Consider the following 24,211-nt stretch of genomic DNA (forward strand, 5'->3'; position numbering starts at 1 on the left):
GAAGTCCAGGCAGGTTCTGTGATTTCTGTTATTGCTTCTGATATTCATTTATACGCAAACATTTTTTTTTCATTTGGATGACAACAGTCTCTGGTGCTGTAGTCTATTGGTGTCAATAGTATTGATACTTGGGATAGAATGGCCGAAACTCCTCCTGGAGATGTCTTTACATGTTTACTATGTCAATAGGACCGTTTAACCCCCACTTTCAATATGGCTGATTTCTAGATTATTCTAGAATATCATTTCTGAAATAAACACTCTTGGCATTGTTCATCTATACCCATGACTACTTGAAGAAATCAAGCTTCCTTTCCATCTTCCCAAATTTAGAGTCCTGTTTCATTTTCCTGATGTTGGGGGGAGGATGGGAGGATACTTCTTTGTTCTTTCTGCGTTTATCTTTGCTTTGAGTTGAACACTTCTCTCATGTCAATCTTAAATTAGTGTTACCCAGTATTTCCACAGAGGGAATTCTGTTCTGCTCTTTATATTTCTGATCCTTTTTAAGTCTGGAACCTGGAGCCCAGTGTTCACTCAGCATGAGTGACTTCAAATATTCGAGATAGTGATCCCAATTAGTCTCAATTCTTTCTCTCATACATTTCCCCCTCTTCTTCACTCCACCTTTACTTTCTTTTTTTTTTCTTTGACCCTTGTAGTTCCTCTTTATTACATGGTAATTAAAAAGAAAAACTAAATTTAAAATTGGTTTCCAAAAGCTCTTAGATCACATAAAACCTAGACATCTCATTTAATATATAAAAAACATATATGATGCAAATATATATTTTAATATAAACATAACATATAAATCAAATTTTATTAATATAAAACACCCTTGATATAAAAGATTACTTTAATTAGGCAAACATACGTTACATTTGTTTATGTTGCATTTGTTTAATTATGTAAAAATGTGTTGCTTTGCCTGCCTAAGGCACCTGACTTACCTAATAAAAAGTTGAATGTCAGTAGAAGGACTGGTGGGGTTAGAGGGCAGAGAGAATTGTTGGTAGTATTATTTTAAGATGTATCATTTTGCTTATACTGCATTTGTTTAACTCTGTGAAGCTGTGATATTTTGCTGTCTAATAAAGATTTGAATGGCCAATAGAGAGGCAGGAGAAAGGTAGGTGAGACTGGCAGCCAGAGAGAATATACAGAAAGAGAAAACTAGGTGAAGGGAAGGAGAAGTAGTCAGAGAAGGAGGAGGACATCAGGGATCAGTCATCAAGCTACACAACAATCCACGGAGTAAGATTAAGATTTACAGAAGTATGGAAAAGGGAAAAGCCCAAAGACAAAAGGTAGACAGGAAAATATAAGTTAAGTAAAAGAAAGTAAAAAGAAGTCAAGCTAAGACTGGACGTTTATAACTAAGAATAAGACTCCATGTGTGATTCACTTGGGAGCTGGGTGGCGTCCCACCCCCAAAGGACCAAAAGAGTAAAATATCATCTTACTATAGAGAATAAGTAGTAGGGGGACTCTAGACTCAGGAACAGAGAATGAAAGAGAAGAGAACAGGGAGAAAATCATCTTACCTGTCTTGGCAAGACTTGACAGTCCTGTTTATCCATTTTAAGATATTATATCTTGTCAGTGGTTTAGGCGTCTTACCCTGTCCTGGAAGGATTTGACAGTCTTTTATCTTGTATCCTACTTGTTCTGTGTGGACATCATTTTGTCGGTAGTTGATGCATGGGCAGTTCCTTGCCCAAAGGCCTGTTTTGCCAAGAAGAAAACAAATTCCAAGTGGAGTGTCTTCGGTACTCAACATTCTCTTGGGAACAGATTGAGGCTTCCAAGAGCAATCGTTTCTCCCAGCAACATAACCCTAAGTATTTAAATGTCATATTCTACAGTTCTGTGGTTGAAGACAACCTATCTATGCAGAATACAGTCTCTAAGTATCTAAAGAACCTATAAAGCCTAACTATAAGTATGACAAACATGGAGAACTCTTTACCTATAATTCTTAATACCCATATATCTTAAAGACTAAGACTTTGTATTAGAATAATAAACAATCTTTAAACAACTGTGCAACAAATGAGGACAATGACCTCAAAATGTATCTATGTACAAAATGCTTTAAGCAGAGGTAGAAGCATACATGCATACAATATGACAAAATAAATTTGCCTAGTTATACAAATATTGTAGGCAAAATAAGTAACATTTCAATATTATCTATGTTTGTATCAATGTACAAGAATCTATACCATTGTAAATTGCCTATTAATAGCTCACATGTATTCACTCTACTATTCACTATTATTATTAGTGTGAATAAGCACACACTAATCTATTATTCCATCCAATTTCTCCCCTTTTTTCCACATAGATTCCTGACCCTACATACACATTGGACACCAGATGAATAGAGATGATAAGAAAAAACATACCACACTAGCTCAGAATTTAATATAATAAAGGGTTATTTATTTAGGGGTAGAATCACAGATCACAGTCCTGTGCTTGCATGGGAATCCAGTAGCTGGAAGAGAGAGGGAACACATGCTTTACACTGGCATTCATTGTATAAAAGGCTATGCCCAAGTGGGCAGGTAACTTAAAGGCTACTGGCTGAAAAATTCTGTTAAACACCCCTTTGTCTCCATGTGTCCAATCTGAATGAGCATCAGTTAATGACTTGAAAGCACAATTCGAGCTCACTGCAGCTGTCACAAAGCAAAGTACAAAAATTCTCAAAGATCCAGAGCACAGCACAACTTATTATACATTGATTGGGGCATTTACTCATGTGTCTTATTCTTGATCTTGAAATTGGGAACTTCCTTATCCCCATACTCCTTGTTTTTATTTTATTATGGCATGTTAGCAGTTAAACAGAAGAGATCTCAATGTGTTTATTGGAAATAATTTAACATTTTGTACATGAAAACTTGATGTATGAAATCATATAATTAATTCAAAGTAAAAGGAAAATGCAAGTTACTTAAATGCATATTTAGTTTTCAATAATATTCTTGACTTATTGCTAAAACCTTAACATCAGATAACTACTTTGTCTTGGATATCAAATGCCATGGGCTGCCTTGTAACCACTTGATTAATAAGACACATTTTTGAAGGATTCTCTCCATGAACAGATTAGACTGGGCTAGAACTTGTGCCCTAGGCGGGTCTCAAGTACATAATCCTCCTGTTTATGTCTCTTCCGTTCGGGGGTGGCACACGAATATTGACTTCTTGCCATAATATTTTGTTTATTTATTTTTCTGTGTCTTGTACTTTACACATAATACTGGGTTTGTAATTTCCTTCTTATATATACTGACAGAGTTCAACAATCTGAAGTCCAGGCAGGTTTTGTGATTTCTTTTATTGCTTCTGAAATTTCATTCATACTGAAACATTTTAGTTCTTAGGATGGTAACATCCTCTGGTGCTCTGGTCTATTGGTGTCAATAAAATAACCACTTGATATAATTTGGCCTAAACTCCTTCTGGAGAGGATTTTACATGTTCACTATATCAACAGGACCATTTTCACCTACTTTCAATATGGCTGACTTCTAGGTTATTCTAGAATATGCATTTCTGAAATAAACTCTCTTCACAGTGTTGGTCTACAGCCATGACTACTTGAAGAAATCCAGTTCAATTTTTTCCTTTTCTATCTTCCAAAATTCAGAGTTCTGTTTCATTTTCCTGATGTTGTATGGAGGATATTTCTTGGATCCTGCTGTGTTTACCATTACCTTGAGATGAAAGCTTCTCTCATCTCAATCTTAATTTCCCCCCATGATTTCCACAGAATGAATTCTTGGCTGATCTTTGTTTATGTTTTATTTTTAGTCTGGAATCTGGAGCTCAATGTTCAGTCATCATGATTGACTTTACATGTGAATGATAGCAAACCCAATTAGCCTCAATTCTCTTTCTCATACTTTTCTTCTTTTCTTCACTCCACCCATTCTTTCTTTTACCTCATGTTTTCTTACTCTAAGTTTTTTTTGTAAATTTTTACACATATTTTACAATTTTCCTAGTACCATTAAACTGAGATAGCTTTCCTAACATTTCTACAAAAGCAAACTGGTTAAAAATGTCTTGGATTTTAACACAAAGTAGTTATTAGGGTACCTATTAGATTTCTGTTGGAGAGCTATAAGCTGATGTCTTTCAGTGATCGTTCATTCTGCCCATGGAGCTATTTTTGTCTGTTGATTGTCACTAGCCACTCACACACACTGCTCAGACATTTCCTTATGTATTTGCTGACTGCTTTGCATGGCCCCTCCAGGCCAGCCCAGCTGCTCAAAATTTATAAACCAGACTCTTACAGTGTGATATGAGCTGCATCAGATAAGCAGGAGAAGCAAGATGGAGTCACAGACACAGGTCCTCATGTCCCTGCTGCTCTGGGTGTCTGGTGAGAAATTGAAAAGCAGTATAATCTTTGTAGAGTCAATTGTTTGTATATAAGAAATTTAAAGTGTGTGCTAGTCCATGATATTTCTTATATTATTTTGTGAGATATACACTGACAAGGTGACACTGCAAGTTTATTAAATGCTGTTACTATATTCTGTGTTTGCATATTATGAATCTTCATGTTGTGTTCCTTATTAAAGGTGCCTGTGCAGGTATTGTGATGACCCAGTCTCCATCCTCCATGGCTGTATCATTAGGAGAGAAAGTCACCATCAGCTGCAAGTCCAGTCAGAGTCTTTTTGACAGTGACTACAACAAAAACTTCTTGAGCTGGTACCAGCAGAAACCAGGGCAGGCTCCTAAACTACTGATCTACTATGCATCCACTCGGCACAATGGGGTCCCTGATCGCTTCATAGGCAGTGGATCTGAGACAGATTTCACTCTCACCATCAGCAGTGTCCAGGCTGAAGACCCGGCAGATTATCACTGTATGCAATCTAATGAGGTTCCTCCCACAGTGCTTCAGCCTCCAACAAAAACTTCTGAGAACCTCAACAGCTGCCTGCACCACAGGCTGCCCTGCACCTGTACACTTCTCCTTTCTGCCTGGGAGACAGTGAGCTTGAAACTATGATCAAAATGTTGTTAGAGCTGGGCAAGATATAATAGATTCAGTGTCTCTTCTTCTTATGGTATGAAAATCCTGTACGTGAAAATGCAAAAAAAAAACAAAAAAACTGGACTCTCTGAACATGGCGAATAATGAGAGCTGATGAGACGCCAAGGACAATGGCAAGGGGTTTTGATCCTACGTAATGTGCTGGCTTTGTGGGAGCCTAGCCTGTTTGGATGTTCACCTTCCTAGATATGGACGGAGGGTGGAGGACCTAGGACTTACCACAGGGCAGGGAACCCTGACTGCTCTTTGGACTGGAGAGGGAGGGGGAGAGAAGTGGGGGGAGGGGGAGAAAGGTGGGAGGAGGGGGAGAAGGGTGGGAGGAGGGGGAGGGAAATGGGAGGCTGGGAGGAGGTGGAAACTTGTTTTTTTTTCTCATTTTCTCAATAAGAAAAAAGATTTAAAAAAAATAAAAAAAATTTTTTTTTGACTGTTGATGCTCAATCTCATACTGCCCCTGACAGGCATTGGCGGCCAGATTCTTCCGGGATGCCTCATGTCAAATGGAAGAATCTATCAGAAGGCACCTGGCATGGTCCAGATCCTGTACTGGTGTGGGGAAGAGGGGCTGTTTGTGTTTTCCCGCAGGATGCTGACAATCCAATATGGGTACCTGAGCGGCTGGTGCGTGCTGTGGATTTTCCTGTCCAGAAGCCTAAAGACAGGACAGAGCCGAGAGATCAAAGAGATTCTGGCTTGTCAACTGAAGAGCTGCGGGTTTCCTGAGGAGCTGGCTGCGGTGGTTCGAGTGCCAAGGATTGTTCCTCGCCCGTCTACCCATCTACCCATCCCATGATATGGGCAGCCACAGCTGTTGCTGCCACAGCAGCTAAAGCTGCTGGATTTTCCATTAGTCAGTCAGTTGCTTCCTGCTAGCACAAAGGATACCTTCTCAGAGTAGGTTGCAAATGCCGTAGCCATTCAAATTGAGCTAAATTTACAAATGAATATTGCAGTTAATTTTGCTCTTGGTTGTGGTTAAAGACCACTGCTAGATGTTACAGTAATAAGCTTATTGCTGTTATTCACGGACCCTGAGGTGTACAATTTACAAATTGGCTCTTAAAATTATTCTAGTTAGTTATACCAGGGTTATTTTCACCAGCGCTGAGACCTTACTTAAAGGCTCCAATTTGGGCAGAATTATTAAGGATTGAGCAGGCACAGTCTCCTTAAGGGATGCTTACATGTGCTGGAGCATCATCTTCATGGTTATGATGCCAGAGCCAAAGGCAAGCTCAGGTCAATGTTGCCACATGGCAAGTCCTCTTAGCTATTGCCCCAGAGAATCTTTCAGCGCAAATCTGGCTGAACTCGGTGATGGATGACTAGTGAGCCAAAGACGGGAAAGGCTTTTGGGGGGCTGCCTCAACCTAAGACAGGAAATGTGTTTTGACCTGGATGCTTTCCCATGACGGGTAAGGGGTATTGCCTGACGTCCAATGCCACCCAAGACAGACCTAGTCATAATTTATACAAAAGGGGGACCTGTAGGGCCCTGGTCTCCCTTATTCCTGTGGTGCATTCGCGGGGACAGTTTATGATCAACTAATTAAGCTTCCCGTGTGTTTCTGTGCTATGCCTGCCCCACCTGGTGGTTAGCTGTAGGGCATTCTCTCCATTGTTAATATGGTAATTTCCCACCTGCCTGGGTGGAGATCCTTGTGCTGCAGTCAGGTAGATAAGGACTCCCCCAATGCTGAATAAAGTGGCATTCGGCTGATCTCCTTTTGAATGACCCTGGTCTCTCTGTGTCTTCTTTTCAATCTCCAGGCCCTTGCCGGACTCGCGTTCGGTACAGGCCCCGCTGGGATAATCATCGGCAACTAGACCCATCTGCGAGATTGGGAAGTAGGGATCCCCGAGAGGTCACCCTCGGGAAGGCTGGCCAGCAGGACCATTTTACAAAGAAGATTTCAAAAGATAATACATAATGTTACCACCATAGCAATTCATGCTTTCACAAGGGCAATCTGTACATGGAGAATAATTCCTGGGGGAACCAGTCCATGCTCACATCAGACAATGGGAGGTATTTCTAGCTGTCTGTCCTTCCTGGTCCTTTTGGTAGAGGGATGACCAGAGTAAACAGGACCCACTAGACAGTAGGTCTTGATTTTCATGTGGTCCTGGAAGAACTACTTGAATCATAAAGCCTGTGAAGAACTGGTCTACCAACAGATGTCCACCCACATCTACCGGGAATGATACAAAGAATTTTGAGGGTTTCCAGTGTGGTGTCCTAAACCTGTTCAGTTTTCACTGCTTAGACAAGTTTCTCCCAGTACTATTTCTAGAGGACAGACTGACCCAGCTCCAAAGCCAAGATTCTGATGACCATCAATATTATGGTTTAGCCGTGTGACTTATGAAACCAGTCTTCATATCATTGTTCTTCCTGACAGGTAAATAGCTGGCTTCTCATGAAGCTGCAGTACAACTCCAAGACTGGCACTGTCAATAAAACATTATTATATGTCTATAGTTTGAAGAACTCTAAAGATGATTTATTCAGGCCAGGAGTGGGGGCATGGCTCCTAAGAATATAGACCTTTTCTTTTATTTCAAGATGCAGGCAAACAATAAATAATCATTGTCAAAATATATTACCATATTGCTGAGACGCTATGCTTCTTGCCTTTCAACAATAAAAATTGTGCATATAAAAAAAAGAAAATGCAAAGGAGAACTCAGTTTTGTCTTTCTTTTCCTTCTGTAATAAATACCACAAACTCTGTTACTTGAATATGAAGAATTTATCTTTCTATAGGTCAGGAGTTCTGGTTTCCATCATAAGACTCTTTGGGCTGAAGTAGTGATGACAAACTGTATTTTTTTTTTTTTGGAAGCTGTGTGGAAAATATGTTTCCTAATTATCCAGATTCTAGAGTAGTTTCTTACTTCCTTACTGGTGTCTATTTCTTCTTTTTTTCTGTTCCTTTTTTACTACATTTTAGTTGATTAAGTTTTTCTGTGTCAATGTGAGTGTGCATTTGTGTGTTGTGTTCAAGTGTGCATATTTCTAGGTGGACATGACATGGCCTAGTTGTGAAGTTTAGAGAACAACTTGGACTTGTTTGTCATTTTTTTCATTCGAGTTCTGGGGATAAAACAGGTTGGACATCAGGATTGGTGTCAAGTGTCTTTGGAATGTGAACCACTATGCTGACCAATAAAATCTTTTTAAATTGATTTTTCTTGATCTCTACATTTTTCTCTGCTCCCCTCCCTGCCTCTCCTCTACCCTTCAACCCTCCCCCAAGTTTCCCATGATCCAAATTTACTCAGAAGTTCTTGTCTTTTTCTACATCCCATGTATATTAGATCCATGCATTAATCTAAATTCATTATAAACAATTTTCTTAAAAACAATTTTTTCCAGTATATCATATATTTGACTATATATGCTAATCTTTGCCATTTCTCCTTACCTTTCCTGCTGTTTTTTTTCTGGTGTGAGAGAATTGTTTGTATTCTGTTAATCATGTTTTAAATAAATGCTGATTGACCAGGCAGGAAATATAGGCAGGAAAACCAGCCAGGAAGTAGAAATGATGTAATGAGAACAGAAGAATTCTGGGAAGGAGGAAGTTGATTCCTCCCACTCCTGCCCAGATCACCAAAAGAGCAGGGTGTGATCTGACTCACTGAAAAAGGTAGTGAGCCACATGGCTAATAAGGATCAGAAAATTGGGTTAATCAAGATGTAAGAGTTAGCCAGTGAGAGTCTAGAGCTAATGGGCCAATCAGCTTCATAATTTATGGAGACCTATGTGTGATTTTTTTGGGGGGCTAAACAGTTGAGGGGCCCTGGTAGGAGAACAAAAAACAAAAACAAACAAGCAGGCCTGGTCCTTCATGTTACAATTTTCTTCTTCTCTCTACCTTCTGCTTTTATATCTGTCTCTCATTGTTACACACACCCAATCCCACATATACATTCATACACATACACTATCAAAATATTATGCACAGAAAAAGGAAAGATCATTTCAATCATGAGAGCACAGACAAAATGTTAGTGGAAAGAAAAGAGTAGATGAATAATGATTACCAGGAAAAACATATGAATATTCCAACGCTGCAAGTCAGAAACTCCAATACATTTGAGGAGTAAGGGCAAAGGAAAAGAAACAAACAAAAATCGAACACACCAAAAAACTGCAACAAAAGGATATAAATTAATAAGCATCTATTAATAATTATATGTGACCACAATTCAGCAAAAATGATACACAATTGTTGAGCTAGGTTAAAAACTATATTCAACTGTTTGTTTTCCCCAGGAGACAAACCTAATTGGTAACAACACAAATGTGCTGAGAATCAAAAGTTGAAATCAAATCTAGCAAGGGAATAGGAGCCCAAAACCACACTGGCACAGCTCTGTTGATATGTGTTACATTAGAATCTGAACAAATCTGAATCAAACAGATAAAATCAGCTTTAAAGTAAATGATTCACTAATAACAATTCCAAATGCATACACATCAAACTTTGGGGCTCAAGTTTTATATAACAAATGTGGATAGATATTGGAAGGCCCTCCTGGTTGAAGCTTTCAGTCCTCCATAGACAGGCAGTACTCTGTGAGCTTGGCAAAATGGAGTAGTCCCTCCACCCCAACTACCTCCCTAGTGGAAGGCACCCTGTTCTCTGCCTGACCTTATTTGGAACTGTCTCTTGTCCCAAATGCCTTATTTATCTCTAATATGACCATTAAAACAGATCTCTGCAAAAGATTTCCCCGTGTTGCCCAAATGGTTATTTGGTATTGTGCTTAGAGCTATTTGATAGGACTGTCCTTTTACCTATGATAACTAAGACTTGTACTAGGTGATTTATGATAGGATTGTGATGTATAGTGAGAATTATGTGATGAGTCAGCAGCTGCTCCCATCTTTTACATCCCCCTCTCTGTAAGCCAAAGAGGACACCCAGAAACTACCACCCATAAGACTATTTCTATCATTTTCACAGACATTCCAAAGTTTCAGGTCAATACTTCTGCCCCTTTGTCATTTTGGACCGGTGACCAGTGAACTGTAAAGAGAAAGGGGACCCCACAGTTAGAATGGATATAGAAGTTCAGATTTATTTTGATAAAATAGCAGAGGGTAATTTCAGCACACTGCTTTCTTCCTTAGATTCAAACTAAAAACTACCAGGGAAATTTTAAGCTATACTGAAGGAGAAATGAATGACCACCATGACATCAAAAATAAATCCCATTAATCTATCTATCTATCTATCTATCTATCTATCTATCTATCTATCTATCTATCTATCTAATCTTTCTATCTATCTGTCTATTTATCTATCTTTATGTATACATGTATATTATATATCTTTCATAGCATCCCATCAACCTTCTATAAAAAAACCCACAGATTTCATTTTAAACCACAATGTAAGTCTTAAATCAAATAAGAGAATCTAAATGAAACTAGAATCACAGAAAGAAAGTATAAGAACTAAATAATTAATTGGACATTTCACAGTAGCCTCTAAAATTACCATTGATTTATTGAAGAAGTTAAGGAGAAAAACAACCAATACCTAGAGTCAAATAAAAATGAGAGCACAATTTCCCTGAATCTTTGGGTGGCAGCTATGTGATACTGAGAAGAAAGTTTACGGCTTTGAATGGCTACATTACAAACCAGAAAGACCTCGAGTAAATGACCACATTCAGAGATCTCAAATAAGCACTTAATGATGAGCCTCAATATCTAATGAAGTCATCAAATCAAACAAGAGGCTGTCAATAGTAGGAGGTGATAAATATTAATACAGAAATTAATGATATGGGGATTAAAATAGGAATATGTAAAAGTATTCATTGAGTTTGTTCTTTGAATAAACAGATGAACAACAGCATGCAAACAGACCTAGAGAAAAAGAAAGATATCTAAGTTAATAAAATCAGAGACAGAAGATATAAGCTTGTACCAGATGGAAATGAAATTCTGATGACCACTAAGTAGTATATAGAAATCTTATACTGGTCCCCCGAACTGGAAAACCTTGAATAGGTATGTTTTGTCACACAAATTATGAAATTAAATAAAAACTGCTCTTTGGACTGGAGAGGGAGGGGCAGGGGATGGGGGAGAGGGAGGGAAATGGGAGGAGGTGGAAATTTTTATTAAAAATAAATAAATAAATAAATGAAAAAAAAGAATAACAACAACTTAAACAGAATCATAGCAAACAACATTGTTGAATTGGAAATAAAATGTCTATCAAATTTTTTCAAGACAGGACTTGGGAACATAATGAAAATCCACCATATCACTCTTTTTAAAAACTGAAAACTGGAATAGATATTCTTAAACATTAAAATGCTAAGTTAGAACACAAGAAGAATGACAAAGATAATCAGAAACTTCAGTATATAGACTTTCACATAGTGTAGACAAATGCCACAACAAAGCTGGCAAGACTTGAGTAAAACCTGGTAGAAAAAGGGAGAGGGTTACAAGACATTTTGAAAACTCTCAAGGGCCTTCAAGGAGAGGAGAATGATGTTGTCTAGGCAGAGCCCAGGAATCTGAGAGGAAACTTCTGCCAAAAACCTGAAAAGAAGAGCACCCAAATAGGGGATGTGCAAACTTTTTACCTGGGAACCTGAATGCCAAATTGTACCATCAACATTCCTTTAGTGGTTCCCATATTTGAAAGGTTCAAAGAGTAAACTGTAGAATGAGAAGTGAGCTAGACCGATTTGTGTCATAGAGAAATAAAGTGAGGATGGAATCTGAATCATCAATAGAGCAGCTTGAAAACTCGATTAAAACGTTCAAAGATGGCACTGCTGGACACATTGACGCCCTCAACATATCTCATCACAGAGAAAATACATTAGAATGTTCCTCTCCCAAAGTTGCCAAACTAAATCACAAATTCACAACTGAAGGGGTACTTATAAAACATTTCCAAAGTCCAGTGAATGATTTTCAGGGTAAATAAGAAACTTTGCCTTTCTCAAGATTCAAAAGAAATCCTACAGAAGTTTTTTTATCTCTTTGGAAGATTTGAAAGAAGTCAATGAAACCCATACACCAGAGATGAAACATTTCATGGGCTTAGAGAGGATTAATAGGCAGATGGAAATAGAGCATAAGCAGAGAGAACAAGGAGTCCAGAAACTAATACAGCAAACACACCCAATAATAAAAACTGAGCACAACGTGAAAGTTGAAAAATTGATTAACTTGCACACCTAAAGCAGCAGCAGCTATACAAATTCCACGCAGTAACAGACTACATACTAGATGATGTATTATCTGTCTTATCATGGTGTTACAAGTTGACAAAGCGATCTGAATATGGTTATCAGAAATAGTTTAATCTTTTGTACATAAATATTAATTATATAAAATTATATAATACAAGTAAATGAGAAATGCATGTTACTTAAATGTATACTTAATTTTAAATAATATTCTTGGCTTAATGCTAAAATGTTAATGTCAGATATATACTTGGTTGAGAAAGTAAATGCCTGAACTGCCTTGTAAGCACTTGATTATTAACACATATTTTGATAAGTTGTCTCCATGCACAGGTTAGAGTGGCCTAGAACTTGTACCCTAGGCTACTCTCAAATACATAATCTCACAGTGTATGTATCTCTAGTTCTGAGATTAAAGATGTGAATCTAAACTTCTTGCCATGATGTTTTATTTATTCATTTTTTCTATTTCTTGTATTTTACACATGATACTAGGTTAATAATTTACTTCTTATATGTTATTTCAGCGTTCACCAACTGGAAGTCCTGGTATGTTCTGTGATTTCTGTTATTGCTTCTGATTTTCATTCTTAATCAAACATACTTTTTATATGGCAGCAATCTCTGGTGCTGTGGTCTGTTGATCTCTATAAAATTATTGCTTGATTTATGATGACAGTGTTCCCTACTGGGGAAATTTTTTTAGTGTTCACTATGTCAGCAAGACCATTTTCAGCCACTTTCAATACTGGTGATGTAAATTATCTTAGAAAATGCATCATAGAATAAACACTCTTGGTAAGTATTGGTCTACAGCAGTAACTTTTTGAGAAATTAAGTTTGTTTTCTCCCTCTTATATTTCCCACAATTCATCATCTTGTTTCAGTTCCCTTAGTTGTACAGATGATACTTGTTTGTTTCTGCAGGGTGTACCCTTGCCTTGAGATTTAAGATTCTCTCATCTCAATTTTAATGTTCTTCAGGATTTACACAGAGTAAAATTTGGGCTGTTCTTTCTTTAGTCAAGAAATTAGAGTACAGTGTTAGCGGTACTGTTCATTGTTCGCTATATGAGTGTGGAATTATATAGAAGGAAATGAACAAAATTAACCTCAATTGTCTATCTGTCTTTTTTTATTTTCCTTTCTCCACCATTTCTGTCTTTTATTGCACCAATATTTGGACGGCCTAGTTTGGTACTATGCAGGTTTCACTGCTATCCGTCCAGAGTCAGTGAGCTCCCACTAGCTCAGGATAGTTACTTGTGTGAGTATCCCCATTATGTTCTTGACCCCTTTACTGATATTATCATTTTTCTCTCTTTTAAAAGTGTCTGGATTCTTGGTCCAGTACTTAGCTGTGTGTCTCTGCATCTGCTTCTCTCAGTTGCTAGATGAAGGAAATGATAATAGTCATTAATCTGAATGCAGGGGCAAGCCAGTTTAGGCAATCTCTCAACTCTTGCTTAGGGTCTTAACTGGGGTTATCCTTGTGGATTCCTGAGAATTTTCCTACTGCCAGGTTTCATGCTAGCCCCCTAATGGCTCCCACAGTCAAGATATCTTTTTCCTTGCTCTCCCTCTCTGTCCTTCCCCCATCTTGACCAACCCATTCCACATGTTCTCCTCCTACATTCCCTTCTCCCCTCCTCCTTGGCCCTCCCTTCACCTATGCTCCATGCTCCCAAATTTTGCAGGAGATCTTCTCTATTTTGCCTTTTCAGACAGATTAATGTATATCTCTTTTAGGGGTCACCTTGTTACCTAGCTTCTCTGTGGTCATGGACTATAGGCTGGTTATCCATTGTCTTACACCTAATGTCCACTTATGAGTACATACCATGTTTGTCTTTGTCCAATCTTTGTTTGAGGATCTTCTAGGTTGTTTCCAGGCACTGGCTATTATGAATAATGCTGCTATAAAAGCAGTTGAGCAAATGTCCTTGTGATATGATAGTGCATTCTTTGGTTATATGCATAAGAGTGGTATTGCTGGGTCTTAAGGTAGATCAGTTCCCAATTTTCTGAGAAACAGCCATTCTGATTTCCAAGGGCTGTACAAGTTTTTACTTTAACCTGCAATGGAGGAGTGTTCCTCTTACTCTGAATCCTCTCCACGATAAGCGATCATTGGTGTTTTTGATCTTAGCAATTCTGACTGGTATAAGATGGTATCTCAGAATTGTTTTGATTTCCAACTATTTAATGGGCAAGAATATTGAGCAATTTCTTAAGTGTCTTTCTGTCATTTGATATTCTTCTACTGAAAATTTTCTATTTAGATCTCTACCCCATTTTCTAATTGGATTATTTGCTATTTTGATGTCTAATTTCATAAGCTCTACTTTGGAGATCAGTGCTTTTTCTGATGTGTGGTTGGTGAAGATATTAACCCATTCAGTTGACTGTGATTTTTTCTTAATGATCATGTCCTTTGCATTACACAAGCTTCCATTTCAGGAGGTGTCATTTCTGACCCAATTATCAACTACATTCAGAGGGTCCAGTTTAATCCCATGCTCATTCAATCCCAGTCCAACTGGAGTTAACGAGCTCCCATTAGCAAAGGCACACTGTCTCAGTGGGTGAAAATTTATAGGAAGCTTTCATCAATTGTTCAAAAAAAGAGTTTGAATATTGAATATTGCTAGTTGTCTTGAAGACACAAGTTGACATTATCAACCTAATGTCACCTTTCTCTTCTCTTTGCTGGAGATTACAAAAGTCCCTCTTCAGTAGATTATAAACAAGCCTCCTGAAGCTGATTTACTGTTTTGCTTTTGATCAGCATCTTTTTGTCCATCATAGAAGCTCATCAATGGGCTTGGTCTCACTAGCTTTTCTTTAGGCCTTGTCTAATACTCATAAGTTTCTTTTTACTATCTTCCACAATGTGGCCACACTCTCTTCTTGCTTACTTTTTCTTTTTGCTGTCTTCTTAGGTGAAAGGGTACCAAGTCTCACTATATATTCTGAATTGATCTGAAAATCACTACCTAGGACACAATGACAATTTACTTACAACCCACCAGTCTCTTTGCCCTCACTGCTGAATTCCATGACACCACACCCAGGTCATTTTTCATATTCTAGTTGTTTTCCCATTGCAGGGGCATGAACTGTGGAGGTCCAAGAGTACAAACCATGATCACAGACACTTTAACCTATAAAATATTTCACTTGTACATGAACCTTCTTTGGAATGTTTGGATTTGTCTGATATAGAGTGAGAAACCTCAACAAAATGATTTTTAGCAACACATTCAAATGTATATGTTTGATGTTTTCATGTTAACAGATTAGCTCATGATAGTGAAACTTTACTGTATTATTTTCCTAATGCTTAACAAGAAATTATCAAAAATTAAGTGACTTATGAGCTCAACATCTGTAATCTGTCTGCATACACGCCTCAGGCTCTCAAGGTTATAGTCAATGTATTATCAAGGCTGCATTCTTATCTAGGTACACAATATAACCTCATCCAAAGACCAATGCACCTTTTTTAAAAATTTCAATTTTGTGTCAATAAATTTTCTAAGATCAGCTTGACCCTACAAATGTCTTGACTGAACCACTCATGTGCCAGGATTAGAAGCTTAATCCTCCATGTCCAAATATCTTTCATGGTTACTGGTGGGACATGCAATATAGAAAACATCAAGGACATAGAAGATTTGAAGACAGCTACTAATCAGCATGGACCAGGAAAAGCTAGCTGAATTTGATCCCCAAACACAGAAAAATACGTATTGCATTCACATACATGATGAGTCTTTTCATTAACAAAACTATAGATTCAGCCACAGGGAAAAATAACATATTTATGTGATTTCTGTTTTTAAGATAGTTGAATAAATTTCTTTGCAACTAAGCATCTTTTTATTATCCCTTTATATGTTGATAGAAACCAGGCTGATTTAAATTCTTACATTGTGAATAGTTTAGCAGTAAACACGGGTGTGGAAGTATATCTATTTCTCAGGAATATACATAAGACAGGAGTAGCTAAATCATAAGGTAATTTTCTGTTGTCTTGTGGACCTCAATACTGAAGTTCCCATTGGCTGTACCAGACTACAGTACTTCCAGCACTATACACAGCTTGCTCCTTCTGTCTTTCCATCATTTTTAGTCACTTTCATGATTTCCTTTCCTTTTGATAAGAAAATGAAAAGATTTTACGTTTTTGCTTTGGTTTCTATCTCAGTGCCAAACATGAGAATCTACAAGCCACAAACAATCATCTAGAAGTCACTAACCAACTTCAGAAGAACCCAGGTTATTCATGCTTGGGAACTTTCTTTACCTCCAATAATATCTATTTATTTAGGAGAAATTGGGTGATGTTTATTTTCCTGCTCCATATTTCTATACTGAGCATGGTTGAGCTGAAAGCTCCTTTAAGGCTTTGCTTGGGTGAGATTATTTCCCATGGGGCACAGATGTTACTTGTAACTTTGTGTCTATTGTTCTTCCTCTCACACAATTTTAGGCAATTTTCTATGATATTTCAAAGAAAATTAACATGTGATAGCAGTTGAACCATCTAAGTACTGAGGTTTGCATTTTAGGCTATAACACTGTATAGGGAGTTTGCATGCTGTTTCTATCATTTTGATGAGTTTCAGATATAATGTGACTTCCCTGGGCTTTCATTCATAGTTGAATCCATAGAAGATGGTCCTTTGCCAATGAGCTCAAAGTCGTCAGCATCAGATTTCCCGGATCAAACATTAGAATAAATTAATCCGTGTTGTTTTCAGCCAGTATGTTTGCAGTTACTTTAAGTTTAATCACAGCCTAAGGGAATTCAGTGCACCAGGATGAAGACATGATTTGTGGAAAATGCACTAATTAAGGACTGTTGGTTTTTCTCTATCACACATTAAAGAACATGGACATTTTGTCCTTGTAGTCTCCATTTTCTCCCCTTATGTACTACGAAAATACATGTTTAACTGTGAGAGCCCTTGTGTTTGTAAGGCCCCTGTCTCCATGGGTCCAATGTGAATGAGCAGCAGTAAAGGATTTCAAACACAATATAAACTCACTGCAGCTGTAACAAAGCAAAATGCAAAGTTTATCAAAGATCCAGAACACAGCACAACTTATTAGACATTGATTGGGACAGTTACTCATCTGTCATATTATTGACTTTAAAATTGGGAACTTCTTTATTCCACATACTACCTGTTTTTCTCTTATGGTGGTATGTTAGCAGTCAAACAGAGGAGATATGAATATGCTTATCAGAAGTAATTTAACATTTTGTACATGAAAAGATGATGTATGAAATTATATAATTAATGCAAATTAAAAGGGAAAATCATGTTACTTAAATGGTTATTTAGTTTTCAATAATATTTTTTTCTTAATGCTAAAACCTTAACAACAGATAACTATGTTGACCTGGATATGAAATGATATGAGCTGCCTTGTAACCACTTGATTAATCACACACATTTTTGAAATATTGTCTCCATGGATGGATTAGACTGGGCTACATCTTGTGCTCCATGATGGCCTCAAAGGCATAATCCTCCTACTTATGTCTCTTCAGTCCTGGGATTACAGATGAATCTCAACTTCTTGTCATAATATTTCGTTTATTTTTTTCTGTTTCTAATACTTTATATATAGTACTGTATATATATTTCCTTCTTATATATGCTTTAAGAGTTTGCCAACCTGAAGTCATGGCAGGTTCTGGGATTTCTGTTATTACTTCTGATTTTCATTCATACTCAAATAATTTTGTTCTTAGAATGACAGAAATCTCTAGTGTTGGGGTCTATTGGTGTCAATAAAATTATTCCTTGATATAGGATGACCACAATATCTTCTGGAGAGGTTTTAACATGTTCATTACTACAACAGGACTATTTTCACCCACTTTCAATATGGCGGATTTTTAGACTATTCTAGAATATGCATTTCTGAAATAACCTTTCTTGGCAGTGTTGCTTTACAGACATAACTAATTGAAGAAATCCCATTCATTGTGTTTCCCTTTCCATTTTCCAAAATTTAGAGTCCTGTTTCAGAATTCTAATGTCATAACTGAAATACTTCTTTGTTCCTGCTGGGTTTACTTTTGCTTTGTGGTTAATGCTTCTCTCATGTCAATCTTAAATTAATGTTCCACAGGATTTCTTCAGAGTGAATTCTAGGTTGCTCAATATTTCTGTTTATTTTTCAATCTGGAAACTGTAGCTCAATGTTCACTCAGCATGAGTGACATCACACATGAGAGATAGCAGACACAATTAGTCTCAATTCTCTCTTGCATACTTTTCCTCTCTTCTTCACTCCATCCTTCCATTCTTTACTACATATTTTCTTACTCTAAGTTACTTTTGCTGTCATGAATTTTTCAATATATTTTACCATTATCCTAATACTGTTAACCTGAGATAGCTTTCTTAACATTTCTGCCAAAACAAAACAGTTAAATATGTCTTGTATTTTAACACAAAATTGTTATTAGAGTACCGAATAGATTCTGTTGGAGAACTATAAGCTGATGTCTTTCAGTGATCATTCATACTGCCTGTGGTGTTATGTTTGTCTGTTGATTCTCACCAGCCTCACACTTGCTGCCCTTAGATATTTGCTGACTGCTTTGCATGGGCCCCTCTAGGCTAGCCCAGCTGCTCAGAATTTATAAACCTGACTTTTACAGTGTGAACTGAGCTGCATCAGATGGGCGGGGGAAGCAAGATGGACTTACAGACACATGTCCTCATGTCCCTGCTGCTCTGGGTGTCTGGTGAGAAATTTAAAAGTGTTATAATTCTTTTAGAGTCACTTCTTTGTATATAAGAAATTTACAATGTGTGCTAGGACATAATATTTGTTACAGAATAGTGTAAGATATACATATAGTAACAGGTGACATTGGAAGGTTATTAAATAACAAATTTCAACTGTTATTATATTCTGTGCTTGCATATTATGAATCTTCATTTTGTATTCCTTATTGCAGGTGCATGTGCTGATGTTGTGATGACCCAGTCTCCATCCTCCCTGGCTGTGTCAGTAGGAGAGAAGGTCTCCATCAATTGCAAATCTAGTCAGAGTCTTTTGTACAGTAAAGATCAGAAGAACTACTTGATCTGGTACCAACAGAAACCAGGGCAGGCTCCTAAGCTACTGATCTACTTGGCATCCACTCGGTACACAGGGGTCCCTGATCGCTTCATAGGCAGTGGATCTGAGAAAGATTTCACTCTAACCATCAGCAGTGTCCAGGCTGAAGACCTGGGACATTACTACTGTATGCAAGATTATTATGTTCCTCCCACAGTGATTCAGCCTCCAACAAAAACTTCTCAGAGTCTCAGCAGCTGCCTGCACCACATGCAGTCCTGCACCTGCACACTTCTCCCTTCTGCCTGAGAACCAGTGAGCCTGAAACTCTGATCAAAATGTAGCCAGAGCTGAGGAAGATATAGTGGATTCAATGTCTGTCATTTCATTTGGTATGAAAAGCCTGTATGTGCAAATGCAGCAGAAAACTCAGTATTATCTCTCTCTTTCTTTGTAACACAATGCCATAACCTCTGTTGCTTGATTATGAAGTATTTTTCTTTATATAGTTCTGGAGTTCTGGCATCTATCATAACACTCTTTGGAATGAAATGATGACGATGACAAACTGTATTTTGTTTCAGAAGCTGCAGGAAAGCCTGTTTCCTACGTTTTCTGATTCTAGAGGACTTTCTTACTTCATTACTTGTGTCTGTTTCTTCTGGTTTTTCTATTTCTTTCTACTACTTTTTAGTAGATTATGTTACTGTCAATTTGAGTGTGTATTTGTGTTTGTGTGCAGGTATGTACATATTTCTAGGTGCATGTGTGACATTGCCTAGTTGAGGAGATCAGAGAACAACTTGGACTTTCTTGTCTCTTTGTCATTTAGGATCTGGAGAATCAAATCGAGTTTGACAGCAGGATTGGTTTCAAGTGTATTTGACATGTGGGCCATCTTCATGCCCCCTTGAAATCTTTATTAATGTAAATTCATTTTATACAATTTTCTCAAAAGCAGTGTTTTTCCAGTATATTATATATTTTGACCATATGTGCTAATCTTCCCCATTTCTCCTTCCCTTTGAAAGATTTATTCTGAGGAGTTATAGTGTTCCTACAATGCATATTCTTTACAGGAATCCGCTTACTGACAGCACACTCCCCACAAGAAACAAAACAAAAAACAAAGCAAAACAAAACGTAAAATGTGATGTTTCCAGAGGGCTATGAACAAATATCTTAAGATTAAAATACTCTAGAGAATTCTTTGCTAATCCTAACTGCCACAGGATGATATAAGAGAATGTGACCTTGAGCACCAACTCAAGCTTTTTTGAGCTGGTTTGCATATTGAGATATTAGCTATTGTGCAGATTGCCCAAGCTGTATTTAAAGGCAACTTGCTAGTGCCCAAGAAGCAGCCTCCAGTAAGGATTTCAGAGATGGGATCGGCTATTCTCCTGCTGTAGGTGAGAGTTCTCTGAGTACCAGGATAGAGGGTTCATGTTGAAAACATCCACTGTGACCTTGCCTGTTAAGCCTTTGTGTCCTTAACATTGAAACTGTAGAATTTAATTAAAGTTTTCATTTTATTTTATATGTCTCAGAGTATTGTTCATGACATCTGTTACAGATTCCACATACATGATGGTTTTACATTGGGGTGCATTCGCTTTACACAGGTATGTGTGCTTATAATTTCATATTCCATGGGAGACATTGTGCTGACTCAGTCCAGTTTCTTTGGCTGTGTCTCTAGGCAAAAAGATGATCATCGTCGCACATCCAACCAGAATGTCACTTTGGGTCATTTTAATCACATATACTAGTGCCAACAGAAACCAGCAAGTCCCCAAACTCCTGATCTGTGGAGCATTCAAGTTAGCATCAGAGGTTGCTGCCACGTTCAGTGGCAGTGGGTCTAAACAGACTTAACCTTCACCATTCTTCCTGTGGAAGTCGATGATCTTCCATCCAGACACTGTTAGCAGCTTCTAGTGGGTTCCTCTCACAGAACTCCAGAGCTAAAAATATCTCCTGGAGTTATTGTTCACTGAAACACAGACTCTCAGTCATTTCTTATCAGTTGTCTCAGCCATGTAATTTTAAGAATCTTGTTTGTAAAGATAGTGTATCAGTGAAACAGATATTTCTGAAACTGTTATATGTTTTTGTCCCACCGTGTACTTTATAAATTACCCTTTTGCTTACTTAAGAAAGTCCTGTCTGAGCTGGTGGCACACATCTTTAATCCCAGCACTCGGGAGGCACAGGAAGGTGGATCTCTGTGAGTCTGCGACCAGCCTGGTCTACAAGAGCTAGTCCCAGGATAGGCTCCAAAGCTACAGAAATACTCTGTCTCGAAAAAACAAAACAAAACAAAAAACAAAAACAAAACAAAATAAACAAAGTCCTATCTGATACTCTTTTCAAGGCTCTTTCAATGTTTAATACACTGAGCAAACAACCAATTTAAACTTACTAGAAATGTTCCTCAGTCTCCCAAAACAATCAGAGCTTGAACATAGAAGACTCTCAGTTGTATCGCAGCCACAAGCTGATATTCCTCACACTAATGTCAAATTTCCACTTTCATTTGCTTGAAATTTCAAAGGTTCCTCTTCAGAGGATCACACACCCTACCTCCTGCAGCTGATTTAATGCTTAGTTCTGATTTGCATCTCTGTGTCCATCAAATCAAAATTCTCATCAATGGGTTTAGACTCATTTGCTGTTTATTATTCCTTATACAATATTTACAACATTCCCTATGTAATTTTCCACAATGCTGCCACATTCTGTTCTTGTCATCTTCCTCCTTGTGCAATCTTATTTCGTGGGTTGGGTGAAAAGTTTCACAATATATCCAGAGCTGACCTTGACATTGCTATTTAGTGCCCAGTGACCCTGAATTTACAACCCATTTATAATTCCCTTCACTGCTGGATTAAACAACACAAGGCCCAGGTCCTTTTTATTTCCTGGTTGTTCTACCATTGCAGTTGCTTGAATTCTAAAGACCCAATGGTACACAGATGTGATCATCTAGGGTTTACTTCCTAGGTACTCCAGTTCTGTATGATTGTCTCTTGGACTTCACCATCATCCCCATGTGGCATGGGAATGCTCAAGAGAGTGATCCTTAGTACCTTTTTTTCAGATGCACAACTCTGAAATTTTCAAGTAGTTTAATACCACTGTACACTAAGTTAATACAAATGTAGTGAACTAAATGCATAGTACCTATAACTTGGGCCAGGTATATCTCAGTCTTCTATGCAGGGTCATAGAGGCTATAGTGAAGATGTGATCAAGGCTGCATTCTCAGATGAATACTCAGAGAATCTTGTCTCAAGGCCAGTGATGATGTTTGAACCACCACCTTTAGAAGTGTCCTTCTGTAAAGACAGCACCCATGAAAGTCACATGGATCTGAGTACTTCACGGTTATCTACACCTATTCTGTGAGCCCTCACATCATTCTTCCCCTTGAAATTGACATTTACTCTACTTTTTTCTATTCTCTGTTGCTGTAACTAGCTACCAAAAACTAGTTATCTTATAAAGAAAATACATCTATTTTTTTTACCCTGGTCTTGAGAAATCCTAAGATCATTTTGCTGTGATTGGATCATATCTACTGAGGGCTTTTTTGGTGATTCATGACATGATTGAAAGACATTGAGGTGAGAGCATTAGTGTTCCAGATCTGCTATTTTGTCCTCTAGATATAAATCCAATAATGCTTTTACAGGGCCTTCTGCTGTGGAATATAATATTTCAAAGATGTATTTCATTCTTTTATATTGCATTTGTTTAACTCTGTAAAGCTGTCTTATTTTGCCTGCCTAAAATGCCTGAGTGGTTTTCATAAAAATCAGAACAACCAATAACTAGGTAGGGAAAGATAAGCAGGGCTGCTATGCATAAAGAATAAATAGGAAGAGAGATCTAAGAAATAAAGAAAGATGGGAGAGAAAAGAAGAAGAGGAGGACAGCAGGGTTCAAAGATGTATGAAACTGATATGTGTATGATGAGGAAAAATGATATGTGTACAAATTACTATGAATTTATCAGGGCAGAAAACCTTATAGACTGTAATGCATAACACAACATACACTATTTTAAAATTTTAGATGAGACCTTAGTTGTAGTATTACATGATGTGTTTTGCAGGCATAGTCCAAACTCTGTGTTTCATGTTTAGAATCAAGGCTGCAGTGATGTCCAACAATGCAATATAGGTTCACATTGCCTGAACATTTTAAATTCAATTTGTGTCTGCTTTTCAATTAATATTTGTGGATGTGCTTTCATAATCTTTTATTTTGCCAATTTTCATGGTCTATGTCATAATTTACAGGACCCACAGATTTTCACCTGAAATCTAGGACATTCATATCTGGAAATGGTGAAAAGTTTGTCAGTGTTATGCTTTAGTGTTGGATTACAACATGACTTCCTAGAAGTTCTTCCTGCTTTTTTACTCTATTACCCCATTTTCTGCTGTTTCATACCTCTTTTCAGTCTCAAGTATTTGAAAGGGCAGAGTCAGTTTCTATTTGACGTACATTTACAGTGACATTAAAGATTCTTTTAGCTCTACAGCTAAATGAGGATGTCACATAAATCCATGCAGTGAACTATGTCCTTGCCTTTGACTGTTTGATTAATTCAAACCTAGAAGCTATCACTCCAAAATGTGTAGTGCTCTCCATTGACATCATCATATGAGTGACATTGGTGCTTAAATACTTTGGTTCTGTGTTATAAAAACTTGGCCCAATTTTTTTCACTTTTGCTTTCTGACTTTCCTTTTTTACCTCTCATTTTTACTTACTCCTCTCCTCTC

General features: G+C 37.6%; 2 gene segments (V, D, J or C); both read left to right on the forward strand.

The window, feature by feature from the left end:
• Positions 1-4,331: 4,331 nt before the first annotated feature.
• LOC142856440 (immunoglobulin kappa variable 4-1-like) lies at positions 4,332-5,059 on the forward strand. The segment is given in 2 exon segments: positions 4,332-4,405; positions 4,608-5,059. Coding segments are annotated over 2 exon segments (486 nt in total).
• Positions 5,060-18,988: 13,929 nt separating this feature from the next.
• LOC142856442 (immunoglobulin kappa variable 4-1-like) lies at positions 18,989-19,739 on the forward strand. The segment is given in 2 exon segments: positions 18,989-19,095; positions 19,312-19,739. Coding segments are annotated over 2 exon segments (480 nt in total).
• Positions 19,740-24,211: the final 4,472 nt, after the last annotated feature.

Source organism: Microtus pennsylvanicus, chromosome 8 (assembly GCF_037038515.1).
Source record: "Microtus pennsylvanicus isolate mMicPen1 chromosome 8, mMicPen1.hap1, whole genome shotgun sequence".
Taxonomy (NCBI): domain Eukaryota; kingdom Metazoa; phylum Chordata; class Mammalia; order Rodentia; family Cricetidae; genus Microtus; species Microtus pennsylvanicus.